General features: G+C 46.7%; 1 protein-coding gene across 3 annotated transcripts in view; it reads left to right on the top strand.

Moving 5' to 3' along the window:
* Positions 1-15,178: 15,178 nt before the first annotated feature.
* RBM33 (RNA binding motif protein 33) overlaps positions 15,179-16,119 on the top strand; it is a 138,804-nt gene continuing 137,863 nt past the window's right edge. For all 3 annotated transcript variants that reach the window (XM_041753776.1, XM_041753775.1, XM_041753774.1), the window contains exon 1: positions 15,179-15,900. In XM_041753776.1, coding sequence (XP_041609710.1) covers positions 15,858-15,900 — 43 coding nt within the window. In that variant the 5' untranslated portion in view covers positions 15,179-15,857. The remainder of the gene's footprint in view (positions 15,901-16,119) is intronic.

Raw genomic sequence — 16,119 nt, 5'->3', positions numbered from 1 at the left:
CATGTCGGGCTCCCGGTGCATGGAGCCTGCTTCTCCCTCTGCCTATGTCTCTGACTCTCTCTCTCTCTGTGGGACTATCATAAATAAAAATATTTTTTAAAAAAAGAAATGTATGCCGTTGTAGAAAACTGAAAATAGAGACAAAAATAAAATTACCCATAGCCTAGTCATACGTGATAACCACTTTCAATGTATGTGTTTCCTTCTCTATATATATATGATCTTACACAGGCTAGCATTTATTTCCTAGCATTTATTAGTAAACATTTGTATCTTCCTCTTATTTACTTACTCTTCTAGCACAAGCATTTGCTCATACTCTTAGTAAATTAATTTTTTTAGATTTTAAAAGATTTTATTTTTTTAAAGATTTATTTATTTGAGAGGAGAGAGAGAGAGAGAGAGAGAGAGAGAGAGAGAGATGGAGGAGGGGCAGAGAGAGAATGACAATGGCTCTCCTATCCCTTTGCTGCAAATGCTAAATGGTGCAGTTGCACTGGAAGCCAACTGGGCAATTTCTTATAGTTATACATATACTCCTCCTCTTACCTGGTTGGTTCACACCAATGCTCCCAACCCAAAAGAAATAAAAACATATGCTCCCTCAGAAACCTGTATATAAAAGTGCTGTATGCTGATAGCACTTCATTCCTAATCACCAACAACTGGAAACAACCCAAATCGGCTGGTGAGTGCATAAAGAATCTGGAGTCCACTTCACACTGCAATGCTACCCAACACCGACCGGCTCAACAATGTAGATGAATGTCAAATGCGCCACACTACATAAAAGAGCCAGACTTGGAGACCGCATATTGTGTGATTCCATGTATATGATTCCATTTATATGACATTCTAGAAAAGGCAAAATAAATCAAAGAACAACAGATCAGTGAGGTCAACAGACCTCAGTGTGTGTTGTTGAGGTCTCGTGTTGTAGGAGGGGTTGATCTGCAAAGGCATAAAAAGGAATTTGGGGAGTTTTGGGAACTATTCAATTAAAACTATAAACTTAAAACTATAGAACTATAACAATTCTAGATCTTAATTGAGGAAATGGTTCTACAACTCTGTCTACTTGACAGAACTCACACAATTGTACACTAAAAACTGAACTTTACTGAATGAAGTTTCATGATTGTTGAGAAAATGAAAAGGTTCTGGAGATGGATGGTGTGAATGTGTCACTGAACTGTGTCCTTAAACATGGTAAAATGGAAACTTCATGTTTTATGCATGTTTTCACTATAGAAACAGTTTCACAATTGCTAGTCATTAATGTTTTTAAAAATATTCTATTATAGGGGTGCCTGGGTGGCTCAGTCGGTTAAAGTCCAACTCTTGATTTGAGCTCTGGTCACGATCTTAGGGTTGTGAGATCAAGCCCCACATTGGGCGCTGTGTCCAGAATGCAGTCTGCTTGACATTCTCTCTTGCCCCTTCCCTCTGCCCTATCCCACCCCTGCTTATGCACATGCACTCTCTCAAATAAATAAATAAGTAAATTTTTACAACAAAATTTCCTATTTTATCTTCAGATAGCAACTGTATTTTTATTTTTATTTATTTTTAAAAAAGATTTGTATTTATTTATTCATGAGAGACCCAGAGAGAGAGAGAGAGAGAGAGAGAGAGAGAGAGAGAGGGAGGCAGAGACACAGGCAGAGGGAGAAGCAGGCTCCACCCAGGGAGCCCGATGTGGGACTCGATCCCAGGTCTCCAGGATCATGCCCTGGCTGAATGTGGCACTAAACCGCTGAGCCACTGAGGCTGCCCTCAATTGTACTTTTAAAGCACTTCCATCATTGTTATGTCTTCAGACCTTATACCATTCCTGTGAAGCCCACTGGGCTTCAAATCACTCCCTTCTAACAGCGAGGAAACAGGTCCAGGTGGCCCATGACCTAAGCCATGTAGCTTGCACGTGGCACTCTTCCCCTTCCCCTTATCCACACCCATCCAGCCATTTCATCTCCAGAAAGGATAGGATGCTCCTTCTTGCTCTCTGCTGAATGACAACAGAGGGGTTGTCTGAAGCTACCTGTGGACTTTTGGAAACAAGGCCAATTTGGTCACTAATTCATTGCATTCAGTTGCCCAAGCAGAGGTTTGATTCAACAAGATTCAAAGCTCACTTTAAGAATATGCTTCTGTTCCATTAATATTCTGTGACACACAGGAAACAGAAGTGTTCATGGCTAGGTGCTATGATCTTTGACACCTTTTATTTTGTCCTATACCTTTTCTTTTCTCTTTCTTTTCTTTTTTCTTTTCTCTTCTCTTTTCTCTTTTCTTTTCTTTTCTTTTCTTTTCTTTTCTTTTCTTTTCTTTTCTTTTCTTTTCTTTTCTTTTCTTTTCTTTTCTTTTCTTTTCTTTTCTTTTCTTTTCTTTTCTTTTCTTTTCTTTTCTTTTCTTTTCTTTTCTTTTCTAGTAAGCTCCATGCCCAGGGCTTGAACTTAGAACTTGAACTTAGAACTTTGAGATCAAGACCTGAGCTGAGATCAGGAGTCAGACACTTAACCAACTGAGCCCCCAGGCACCCCCAGAAGATTGTATTTTAAATAAACCCCAGCTTGCACCCCAAGTGAATCACAGGTACCAGGGAATGAGCACTTGAGTCAGACCTGGTATTAGCCAGCTGTTTCATTGTTATCTGAATGCTGTCAGACTAATTCAGAGTGTCTAAACTTTGCTAGTAATAGCTGGGTGGTGGTGGTGATGTTGGTGATGATGCTGGTGGGGGTGATGGTGATGATGTTCCTGTTAGTGGTAGTGGTGGGTGATGATGGTGATGATGGTGGTGGTAATGGTGTTTCCGTTAGTGGTGGTGGAGGTGGTGGGTGATGGCGATGTTGTTGGCAGTGTTGTTAGTGGTGCTGGATGGAGGTGGTGCTGATGGTAGGAGCAATCAAGCTGCTAACACTGATCAATAGTTACCCAAGGCCAACTACCGTCTAAGTGTATGACCTCACTCAGCCCTGTCTGCAGCCCCAGAGATGGGCACTATTATCATCTACCCTAAACACAAGCACAGGGAGACAGAGAGGAGGGACATGACTTGTTGAAGGCCACAGCCTGATTAAAGGCCCCGTTGTAGCTGGTCTGGCGTCCTGACTCTACTATCTCATCACCTTCAGGATGATTCTAACTGCTATCACTTTAAAGCAGACATTTTAAAAATCTCATTTTTCTCATCTATTATACAAAAGAAGATCTACAATTAGGTCAAATAAAATCAAGTAGGAATTATTCAAAGAGGATCGGTTTTTATAAATTTCCGCTTAACGCATGAGAGGAGGCTTGGGATTGCCTGACCCTTCCTCCTCTCATCTGTGATGGTCCAGGCACAGCAGGGAGGAGGATGAATCCCACGCTTTCCATCTTGCTGGGTCTTCAGTGCCTGGGGAGGGATCCTGCTGCCACACCAGCTGTGCCTTTCTGGGAGACTGCGGGTTGCTTCAGCTCCCTGCCACTAGGTGAGTTGGCACCTGGGTGTCAAGCCTGAAGACAGGCCCTACCGGGATGCCCCGGCTGGTTTTAGCACCTCAGGACCACCTGGGAGCCCAGCCTCAGGCATGGCTTTTTAAACCCCAAGCATAGGCTCTCCACCAGACGGTATGGAGGAGCGCCTCACTCCCTCCCCTGCCTTCCCAACACTTCCCCTGGGGACTTGGATTTTAACAAGGGCCACCTTAAAAGCGCTTATTACTATTCCAATAACCATCTCCCTTCAACCTTCCCTTGAAAACTTTGTTGTGGTTTCATATTTAAGTAGGGCGCGTGGCCTGCAGGCCACATGCCATGTTGACAGCATGGGATTGTGGAGATGTGTGTCCAGACCAGGCTGAGAAGGAGGGCATCCCTGGCACTGCCTAATAACCATCTGTTTCTATCATTCTGCAGGACAGCTTCCCAGATAATGGGATTTATTCTGCAGTATTTACTCTACTGTCTGGAGCATCTATATGCAAAGGAGCTCAGCCAGGGATTGCCCACTCAGCTTTCAAGTCTCAGAGGGTCCTCTGTGCTCCCAACGGGTGCTTCTAGTGAAAAGGGCTGAGGTAGCAGACCCACAGGCCACCATATACCCAAGGAGGAGGAAGAGCACTGCCGACAGGACCCAGATGCCAAGTAACAGGGCACCAGCAAAAGAGAAAGAGTAAGGGGCACTTGGGTGGCTCAGGGGTTTGGGTGTCTGACTCTTGATTTCAGCTCAGGGTCCTGGGATCGAGCTCTGTCAGACTCTGCGCTCGGTGGGGAATCTTGTTTCTCTCCCTCTGCCTACATCCCTGCTTACATGCTCCCTCTCAAATAAATAAATAAGTCTTAAAAGAGAGAGAGAATGAGAGAGAAATAATGGAACAACCTGTGTGCATCTAATTGTTGGAGTTCCTTTCACATAAGAAATAAGGATAAGAAAACATGCATTATTTGCTCATTTGTGCAAAAACTAAATGCAGGAAGGAGGAATCAGAGCCGGAAGAGCTGGGTTAGCTGTAGGGGTGGTGGGAGCGGAGGGTCAGGGCGGGAGGGTCTGGAGGTGTCCTTCACAAAGTTCCGACGGCAGAACCATATCAACGTTTCACACAAGCCAATCAGACAACAAGGAGGGAGGAAGACATCCAGTGAAATTCAGACAGAAATAGGTGAACAGAACTGTATCACAGAGAACAGCATCACCACCTGGAAGAGGGGTGGACAAGAACCCAACTAGCAATTTTGGGAAACAGTGATTGACTATACACTCTCAGTTCGGGCATGACAACAAGATAACACCAACCAGGGCAGCATGGACAACAAACACTCATTCCTCACAGTTCTGGAGGCTGGAAGCTTGAGATTAGGATGCTGGCAGGTCAGTTCTTGGTGAGGGCCCCCTTCAGGCTTACGGACAGCCATCCTGTTGTGTGCATGTGGCATGGAGAGCAAGCTCTGATGTCTCTTCTCAGGAGGGCATCAATCCCATCATGGGGGCCCCCACAATCATGACTCTATCTAGATTTCATTGGCTCCTAAAAGCCCCACCCACTAATACTGTCACACTGGGGGTTAGGGTTTCAACATACGAATCCAGGGAAGTGGAGGGGGAACATTTGCTCCATAACATACTTGAAAGCTAAAGGCAAGAAGATATCAGATCCAACCAGAAGGGTTTTCCAATGCACAAATCTGTGACAGTCCGAGCACAAGAAACAACAACAGTAATAGGTGATAATCTATAAGATAAAAAAAAAAAAACAAGTCCATCTGGACATAAATAAATAATTGAATAAATACATGAGAAGCAGTGAAAGCTCTTCCTTAGCTTTACAAGTAATACAAGTACAATTATGAAGTACAAAAGCATCATTTGGTGCCCAACATAATAATAATAATTCAGGCAAAAATCATGAATGCTAAACTAGTGGATGATATTCGATTAGAAATAGAATATTTACATGGTCTCAAAGTATCTGCGCACAAGATACTTACTCATTACAAAGGGAAAAATTCCTGTACAGTGGAGAAATCTGGTAGACAGCCCCTCAAAGGGTGGACCAACAGGGTACTTTCCTGTGGTATCAATCTGTATGGGACGTGCACATAAAATCCCAGTAGAAATGTGGAGGATGGCAAGAATTAGGTTTACTAGAATTCCGTTTGGGAGGTGTACTATTTGTGGGTAGAAAAATACTCCAAGCCACTCCGTCCGCAGTCCAGAAGCCTAGTTCCATCATGAGCTGCACGCATGTGTGTATGTGTGTGTGTGGCAAGGGGAAGACGTTGCTCAAAACACTGGAGGAGAGGCTGAGTGGTCACTTTGACACCTCCACCATGCAGGCCTCAGTTTCCTCCTTTCAACACATTATTTTTAAGTGTTAAAATCTTGGATCACAGAGCTAAGAAATGATACCTTTGCCCACTGTGCCTGTACACGGCACTGCAATGCCTTGCGCTCCACCCAGGTGCTCAGAAATTTTTGTAAAACTCGGTTTCCCAGCATCTAGCTGATAAGTTGACAGTGTGATGAGTTGTCTTCTTTCTGTTTCCATATTTAATTAAAACCCCCAACTTCTAATAGAATATTCCTTTTTGACTTTCAAGTGTTAAAAATTTCAGACTAATAGATCTGAGGCTTTTAGTATTTATAATGACAAATGTTTACAAATGAAATTGCTCAGTGGAAATTAAGATATGGTGATAGGAAGGAATCAACAGAATTCAAAGGGCTCTATGACCATATGTGGATGCAGAAAAGCCTGATTTATTGTGATGTGATCTTTCAGACGTACCATAATTTTTTAAAAGACTAATGTCTTACAAACTTTCCGTGAAATTCCCTTGTGAGCCACCATGCAGTCCAGTGAAGTGTCCAGCCCAGAATATTTGTTATGCTTGTGCATCTATTTTATACTTTAGCTTTATATGAAAGTTTACTGTATAAACACATATTAATTTTTTAAAAAATTGATTCAATTTATTTATTTACTTATTTATTTTTGAAGATTTAATTTATTTGAGAGAGAGAGAGAACAAGCAAGTGGAGTAGCAGGCAGAGGGAGAAGGGGAAGCAGATTACCTGGGAGTCCGATCCCGGGACCCTGAGATCATGACCTGAACCAAAGGCAGATGCTTAACCAAATGAGCGATCCAGGCATCCCTATTCAGTTTATTTAAACTTAAATAAATAAATAAATAAATAAATAAATAAATAAATAAATAAATAAAACAAAAGAAACCCATGCTAGTTCACCCATTTCTCCCATGCCCCACTTCCCACCTCTGCAACCACCAGTTTATTCTCTGTATCTATGAGCTTGTTGTTGCTATTTTCAGATCCAACATAGAAGAGAGCTCATATAGTATTTGCCTTTCTCTGTCTCATTTATTTCACTGAGCAAACGGCCCTCTGAGGTCTGTCCAGGTTGTCTCAAATGGAAAGATTTCATTCTTTTCTGTAGCTAAATAATATTCCATTCTGTGTCTGTGTTTCCATATTTGGCTATTTTGAGTAATGCTGATGGGGGTGCTTATATCTTTTTGAGTTACTGTTTTCATTTTCTTCAGATAAATACCCAGTAGTGGAATTATTGGATCACATGGTTTTTAACTTTTTGAGGAACCTCCATACTATTTTCCACAGAAGCCCCACTGGTCTGCATTCTCACCAGCAGAGCACAAGGGATCCCTTATCTCCATGTCCTCACCAAGACCTGCTATTTCTTGTGTTTTTGGTATTAGCCATTCTGACAGGTGTAAAGGGCTATCTCCTTGTAGTTTTGATTTGTATTTCTCCAATAATGAGTGATTTTGATCATCTTTTCATGTGCCTGTTGCCATTTGGGTGTATTCTTTAGAGAAATATCTGTTCATGTCTTTTGCTCTGGTTCAGTATCAAAGGCTTGGAAATTAAAAATGGCTTAGTCATATCCCCTTTGATGTGGATTACACCACAAACCCAGACCCTGCTCCCCTCGATCTGTCTGGGCCATCATTCTCACAATGCTTCCCCCTCCTCCACCTACTTGAATTGCTCACTCTTGCTCCATATTTGGTCCTCCCTCATCACTTACGCCACATTCAAACCCCTCTGGCCAGAAATGGTTTACATCGCTGTTATCATTCCCAGCACATTACAATGGCAGGTGGTTGAATGAAAAGTTGAAAAAACACTTGGTAAATGCCTTTGGACAGGACTGTTTAGACTTTATACAGGTAGTAAGTATTTATCTACGACTCAGAAACCAGCGACCCACCTTCCTTTCATTTTCTGCTGGTGAGAATTCCATCCTTTGAAGTTGCAAGACATTCTTTTTGGACTCTCTCATTCCTGTCTCTTCGTTCTCATCTTCTGAGCCCAGGGTTCTCCTGTAGGAAGGACATGGCCTACTGGCACCTTTCGGGCCATGCTCTCCCAACCTCACTGCCTGAAAGGAAGGCCCCGCCCCACCCCCCAGCTGTGGTGCAGAGTCCTGAAGAGGACCCCTGGCTTGGGTTACATGCCCATCTCTATGGGCAGTCTTGGAAGATGGTGGTGGTGGGAGGGAGTATGCTGAACAGATTCTACCCTGGCTCAGGCCATTCCCCAGCCAACTACTGAGGTGGGGTACAGCAACCCATTGGCCCCCCCTAGCCACAGACTTGGGTAGGGGTAGGAGAAAGCAATCCCCCAAAGAGGAGGTGATCTCCCCAACTTGTTAGAATAAGTATCTACCACACAGGGTGTCTGTCCTGGCTCAGATTCTCCTAGCTTCCCTACCTTGGTCAAGTCCTTGATTTTCACATGGCCTGTTTCCTTATAGCCTATCACATACTGCGGCCCACAATTCTTTTTTTTTTTTTTCTTTTTTTAAGATTTTATTTATTTATGCATGAGAGACACAGAGAGAGGCAGAGACACAGGCAGAAGGAGAAGCAGGCTCCCTGTCAGGAGCCTGATGTGGGCCTCGGTCCCCGGACCAAGCCAAAGGCAGACAGACGCTGAACCACTGAGTTACACAGACATCCCCACAATCCTACTATTGTAGAAGGAATAGGGCAAAGAGTTTCTCCTTTTAAAATCTTTGTATGACATTGATCCTTCCTCAAGTGTTCAAAGCTATAGGAACTCCACAGTGTACTTACCAAGCCCCTGGGACATAGCTAAGTGTTTGCCCTTCACCCATAAAGGAGACTAAGCTCCAGGCACATAAATGACTGCCACGGGGTTAGACACAAAGAAAGCTCCCAAGAAATGTTTGGGGGCTCCATGCAGTCGTGTCCTCACGAGATTTGTCTTTAGTCAAAACAACAAACGACAGTTTAATGTTTATTGCAACAATTGATGGCCAGATTTCTTTGTCTAATGAGCAGTTGATATCCGAGGAATCAAATTTATGGTTAGTAGAGTGACAGGGCCAGCTTTGGGACATGGCATAATGATTCTGAGGGATCTCTAACTTCATCCAATATGAGGGTGTTCTAATGATTTAGTTTTGTAGACACCGCAGGAACTGAGCTATTCTTGTGTGGACCGCACAGGGCTGTTGGCTGATGCCAGGCTAGGTAGGGCTCCCCAGGGCTGGGCAGCACCCTGGTCCGTTCACCTCCGCTACCCAGCCCCAGGCCTGGCATGCCTCTGCACATGGGGGCTGGGTGAACGTGCAATGTTAGTGGGACGCAAACACACAGGGACTGGGTCCTTCGCTCTCTGGGAGGCGACTTGAAGGCCAAGGCAAGGAGGGCAACATGAGTAACTTGTCGCCACTTGTCAGCTGGCATAATGGAGAGTGCAGTAAGAATCATGAGAATTCAGATAACCCATGCAGTCTGGACTCAGAAAAATAAAACAACATGAGCAAGGAAAGGGTGAGAGTTTGAACTCATCAGGAGCAAATGTGCAACAGACCCGTGGGGAAAGGTCAGTTATGTTCGTAAGCGGACAGAAGATGCCATTTAAAAGGTGATTTAACATTGCTGCTTTGGGAAGCACAATTTTATTTGCTTTAACCCAATTCCCAATGCTGCTATTAGTATCACGCAGTGATTTCACATGACCCTCCATGATATGGACGTGATCAGACAGGGGTTATCTCCTGGGCGGCCTGCACGTGAGGTAAGCAGCTTTGTCTTGTTCTCTGTCCTTGGTGCATCCCGGCGCTTCATCTGCCTGCTTCCCATGTGTGAATCAGCAAAGGGAAAAAGTGAAAAGCTTGGAGGGGGGCTGCTAGTGCCATCTGCAATGCTCATAAGCACTGTCTGTAGGTAAACATGCTTTTTTTTAAAAAAATTAAATTCAATTAATTAACATATAGTGTATTATTAGTTTCAGAGTTAGAGGTCAGGGACTCATTAGTCTGATATCACACCCAGTGCTCACCCCATCATGCACCCTCCTCTATCCCTGTGACTCAGTGACCCCATCCCCCTACATGCTCCCTTCCAGTTGACCCTTGGTTTGTTTCCTAGAGTTAAGAGTCTCTGATGATTTGTCTCCCTCTCTGATTTTGTCTTATTTTTAATTTTTCCCTCCCTTCCCCTATGATCCTGTTTTATTTCTTAAATTCCACACCAGTGAAACCATATAATTGTCCTTCTCTGATTGACATATTTCACTCAGTCCACTATTCTCTAGTTCCATCCACATTGTTGCAAATGGCAAGATTTCATTCTTTTTTTTTTTTTTTTTTTTTACTGCTGGTAATATTCCATTGTATATATAGATACTTCATCTTCTTTATCCATTCATCTGTCAATGAGCATCTGGGCTCTTTCCACAGTTTGGCTATTGTGGACATTGCTGCTATAAACACTGTGGGGCAGGCACCCCTTTGAATCACTGTATTTGTGTCTTTTGGATAAACCTAGTAGTGCAGTTGCTGGGTCATAGGGTAGATCTATTTTTAACTCTTTGAGGAACCTCCATACTCTTTTCCAGAGTGGCTGCACCAGTCTGCATTTCTACCAGCAGTATAAAAGCGTTCCCCTTTCTTTCGCATCCTCGCCAACAACTGTCATTTCCTGACCTGTTAATTTTTGCCATTCTGACATGTGTGAGGTGGTGTCTCAATGTGGTTTTGATATGCATTTCCCTGAAGCTGAGTGATGTGGAGCATTGTTCTATGTGTCTGTTGGCCATTTGTATGTCTTCTTTGGAGAAATGTCTGTTCATGTCTTCTGCCCATTTCTCGACTGGATTAGGTTAACATACTTCTGAAACACGACTGCAAACTGTATCTTACCAAAATAACCAGGGACCTCACATATCACACGATAAGTCACTATTAGCAAAATAAACATCTTGCGGTGCTCACGGTTTCCTTAGCACACTTGTACTTAAGAAGCGGGGTTGTCTCTGATGTGGGCCTCCACTCTTATGCTAGAAATGAGAATGAGACTTACTGTTGCTCTGTAATCAATTTATCAGTTACCACCTTACACTTACATGCAACTGAAATTTAAGAAAGCAATGAGGCTGGGGACCTCAGGTTTTGCACGTCATTCCATTGTATATTGCTCAGGTGTATATTTGATATCTTGGTGCTTATTCCACTTGTCAGTACCAAATGCATTATTTAACATCTTTACATCTAAAACCATCTAATTTATATAGCATATTTTACTCCTAGCACACATTAGGATGATATCCTTCTAATATCTTTATAAAGAAAACGTTCTTAATATTGAGAGAAAAACAGGTTAAGAAAAAGAAGCACCATCAAAAGAATTATTACAGAAAATAATAACTGAGAGGAATTGGGTGAATAAGTAAGTCACAGTAATGAACCCCTCGAAAGTATCCCACTGCAGATGACTGAGTGTGTGTCAGAGTGTGCCTGTGAAAACTGTGAGGGTTCAGGTCCAAGTGTGTGTGGGGATCAAGTGGGTAGATGTGCAGGTGCAGGGAGGGAAGAAGGGTTTGTCCCGTTGTGCTGAGGTCCTGGGACAGGTAAGGCCCTACTCCACGGACACCAACGGGCACCCTGAAGGGTATGGAGGGTGGGCTCTCACAGAGGGTGGCATCGTGAACTCCTTTTGTGATCTCGGCCAGCTAGCTCTCACCTCTAAGGTGAGACTATTTTACTGCCTTACCATAGGTGGTGTAGGGGATGAGTGAGGTTTCTGAGTTCCCTGGGGAAATGGGGCTATTTCAATGCAAGGTATGGCTTCATCAGCATCTCTGCCTTGGCCTGAAGCGGTCTGTAATCTAAGGCACTGTGCCAGTGACTCAGCTGTGCACTTTCTCCCCGTGCCACAGCAAGCCAGGTGCACACCCAGCTACAGACTCAAGTCTAGGAACATGCCGAGTAGTGGACATCTGTGTCTGGTGAGCCTCCTTCCCTCACATTCATCAACTCCACTTGCACCATGAGACATCACTCTGAAGTTGCCGCAGAGCAGAAAGCTTCCTAAAGACCTCACCACCCCCACCCCCGCCCAGATTCCTGAGCTTGAAATTGTAAAGTTAAGGAAGCACCTAGGTCATCAACTGTAAAATTTGAATTCACTGTAGAGTTCCATGAGAGGAGCAGTGAAAGAAAGTTAGGTCGAATAACCTAACATTTCCCAACTTGAAACATCTCTGGATGTGGTTTATATTTTGGTGAGCATTTCCTGACCCAACTTCCAGAAATCAAAACTTGGTAAAACTGGCACAAAACATGATTTATGTAAATATTTTTATTCACTCATGAGAGAGAGACAGAGACAGCACATGTGAGAGCACAAGCAGGGGGAGCAGCAGAGGGAGAGGGAAAAGCAGACCCCCCCCCCCCCCCCCCACTGAGCCTGGAACCTGTGGACTCAATCCCAGGACCCTGAGATCATGACCTGAGCTGAAGGCAGACACCCAAATGACTGAGCCACCCAGGTGTCCCCCCAAAATGATTTTAAAGCAAATTTCTAAAATGGATGGTGCTTTGGGAAATGCTGGCCTAGGGACTGGAGGAGCAGCCATACCCAAAGTGGACACATAACTCAGGAGCTCTGAAGACTGGCTCCTGGAGGTCATGGGGACAGTGGTGTGAGCTCTGGGAATGGTTCCATTTACAGTTGACTCTTCTAGTTCCTGTCCTGTCCTCATGGGGTTTCACCTGCAGCAACACATTTGAGGTGTCCTCATGCAGATTTCTGAAGCTTCTCAACATAGCTCCATCATGTCCAGCACTGAGACCCACAAATGCCCCACATTAGCCCCTCCAAACTCCAATCTCTCAAATCATCACGACCACTGTGTTTTACTTGTGTTTCCCCCCTCTCCTACGGTCCAGAAAGTGCTTCCCGCCAGAAAGCTGGATGGTAAGGCCCACTTTGCTGGTTTCCTCTCTCTGGGTGACTGCGGTCCAGTACTGCGTGTTGTCAAATGTCAGAAAACAGTCTGTCTGGGATCCCTGGGTGGCTCAGAGGTTGAGTGTCTGCCTTCAGCTCAGGGCGTGATCCTGGAGTTCTGGAATTGAGTCCCAAATCGGGCTTCCTAAGGAGCCTGCTTCTCCCTCTGCCTCTCTCTGTCAGAAAGAAAGGAAAGGAAAGGAAAGGAAAGGAAAGGAAAGAAAGGAAAGGAAAGGAAAGGAAAGGAAAGGAAAGGAAGAAAGAAAGAGAAAAAAAGAAGAAAGAAGAAAGAAAAAGAAAGAAAAAGAAAGAAAGAAAGAAAGAAAGAAAGAAAAGAAAAGAAAAGAAAAGAAAAGAAAGAAAGAAAACAGTTGACATCTGACATCTGGACTTCTGGACATCTGACATCTGTCCAGTTTTCATGTTCCAATGCGGGAAGCCTGCCTCAGCTGTGCTGGCATGACCAGACGAGGCAGTTTCTTTTTTGTTGCCTTTTTTTTAAAAAAATGACTTTATTTATTGTTTCTTTTAAGGTCTTCTCTTTTTGGGATATATTTCTTAGCTGCACCACATGTAGTTAGGTGTAGATTTCTCTTAATTTTTCTTACTGGATGCTCATCATGTTTCCTGTGTTTGTGGACTGATATCTTTCATTGGTTCTTGAAAACTCTCAGGAGTCCTCTTTTCAAATACTGACTCTCTTTTACTGTCTTTGTCCTCTGCACCCCACCTCCCCGCCCGAGACCTGTAGTCTGACCGTCTCATTTGGCCCTCCCAGTTGCTAAACACCTCACTCATGCTGTTCCATGCCTTTCCTCTCTGTGGTCCATTCTGGACAATCCTTTCCTGCCTGTCCTCAACTGGGTCTCATCTGTTTACTTCAACAGTTACTTTTGTTATCCTTTCATGGAGGTATGATTGATACACAAAAACTTGCACATATTCAATGTATACAACTGGATGAGTTTGGACATGTGCACACACCTGTGATACCATCACAATTCAACAATTACATTTTTAAAGACTGTTCTCTTTTGTCCTTTTCCAATTATTTTTTTATTTCAAAGCAATACAAAACTTATAGAAAAGTTGAACATATGGTGACTTCAAACCCTTTTCTCTGAACCATTTGAGAACAAGTCTCTAGGTTAACACTGCATCACCCTCAACTACCTTAGTATGTATTTCCAACAAGGATTTTCTTCCTACTTATCACTTACAGTCATCAATAAGAAGTTAACTTTGTTACCTTCCTTTCCTCTTGTCCTCAGACTCTATTCATTTATGCACAAGGTCCCAGTAACAGTCATTACAGTGTGGACGGTTTCCTGCTTCCAGGCAGCAGGCTGTCCCTGTTGCAGCTCTGCTGCCCTTGCAGATGGCTTCTGGGCTCCAACCCCTCTAACACCCAGTTCTGATCCCCCGTGCCCCACCTTCCACCTGCATGGAAGCACTCTCACAGTGCTGCTGTGCTGACATCCCAGTTCACCCTGAGGCTATTCCCACCTCATGCTGAGCCCACACCCCGCAGTGATGTCCTGGTATCCTGCCCAGGCTGGGACTCTCCTGTTGCACTGCCCTCACGGGTGGAGGCCCTCCTTACCCTGGGCTGCAGACAACAAGGGCATACTCCTCACCCCTTTTTTTTTTTTTTAAGATTTTATTTATTTATTCATGATAATCACAGAGAGAGAGAGAGAGAGAGGCAGAGACACGGGCAGAGGGAGAAGCAGGCTCCATGCAGGGAGCCGCCGCGGGACTCGATCCCGGGTCTCCAGGATCACGCCCTGGGCTGAAGGCAGACACCCAACCGCTGAGCCACCCAGGCATCCCCAAAATAACTTTCAAAATGGTTTTTAAAAAAAATTTCAGATGAGAATTACCTACATCAGTTATTAAACCAGGAAAGCTAATTTTTTCCCATTTTATTGTGAAAAACCTCAAACGTCTGCAAAAGTTCTAGAGATCTTACAGTTCGTGTCGGCCACCGCTAAGGCGTTGTCACACGCCCCTCTGTCCCCCCGTCCAGGAAGCCTCCTCCTGTGTGGACTGAGACGGAGGCTTCCCAACAGGTGTCTTATCTCCCCACGGTGCCCATGCGCTCTTCTGCTGTCACGGCCGGTTTCCTAAACGACGGAACTTTATAACGGAGCTTCTGCTGTTAGAACCTCCTCGTGCTCCCTACAGCTTCGGGGAAATGGCCCGAAGTCCTGGATGCACTGGCCCCGGTGCCCCTCTGCAGCCGACCGCTTCCCGAGCCCCTTGGTCTTCCTGGGGCTCGCGGCCGCACGCGCCGGGAGGTCCTCGGACGGCCCCGAGCGTCGGCTCCGCCTCCTCCTCCCACCGACCGCCCGGCCCGCCCCCCCCCCCCCCCGCCGTCAAAGTCCAGGTGTGCAGTCCGCTGCCAACAACAGGGCTGCCTCAGCCCCGCGCCCTCTCCCTCACCGCACTTACTACTACCTCGTGTCCCAACCGCTCAGGTTCAGGAGCGCCGACCCCCGCCGACCTCCCGGGCCCCGGGCCCCGCGCGTCCGCGAAGCACCTGCCGCGGGCCTCCGACGCGGCCCCGCCTCACCGAGCACGCCCCGCCCACCGCTCCGCGGGCCGCCGGCCGGAAAGCGCGGCGCCAACTGCTGCAAAACGCCGTACGACAGAACCCGGGACCGGACTACGGCCGGCAGCCGCCGCCGCCGCCGCCGCCGCTAGCCCTGCCGCTGCAGGAGCCGACCGCCGCGGCCACCCGCCTGCTCCCCCTCCGCGCTCGCCCTGCGTCCCTCGAGGCGGCCCGGAGCCGCCGTGCCGCGGAGGCGGCTCGCGCCCGCCCTGCCGGTCGCCATCATCCCGGCGTGCACCGCGGCGGCGGGCGGGCCGGCGGCCATGTTGCGATAGTCTGTTGTTTTCTTCCTGCGGAGGAGCCGGGACGGAGTGGCCGCGACAGCCGGCCTCCTCGCCCTGTCCCGGTCCCGGCGCGCCGCCCCCCGTCCCCCACCGCGCGTCCCCGGGCCCCGGCCGGCCGGCGGCCCACCGGCTGGCTTGGCGGGGCGCGCCCGAAGGCCGGGCCCGCGAGCACCATGGCGGCCGCCCTGGGAGCGGGCGGAGGAGCCGGCGCTGGAGGTACGTGAGCCGCCCGCGCTGGGGGGACGGGCCGGGGCCACCTCGGGCCGCGTCGGCCTGGGGCCCGGGAGCCTGCGGGCGGCAGCCATGGGCCCCTCGGCGAGGCGGCGGCGGCGGGGGACGCGAGGCCGGCTGCGGGCGTGCGGGGCGCCGGGCTTGCCGCGGGAGGAGGCTCCGGGCCGCTCTGCTGGGCTGTCGGCCGGGCCGGGCCGCGGCGGG

The sequence above is a fragment of the Vulpes lagopus genome, chromosome 4 (assembly GCF_018345385.1).
Source record: "Vulpes lagopus strain Blue_001 chromosome 4, ASM1834538v1, whole genome shotgun sequence".
Classification (NCBI taxonomy): domain Eukaryota; kingdom Metazoa; phylum Chordata; class Mammalia; order Carnivora; family Canidae; genus Vulpes; species Vulpes lagopus.
Note: the sequence above shows the minus strand (reverse complement) of the source record. Positions and strands in the feature narration are given on the sequence as shown.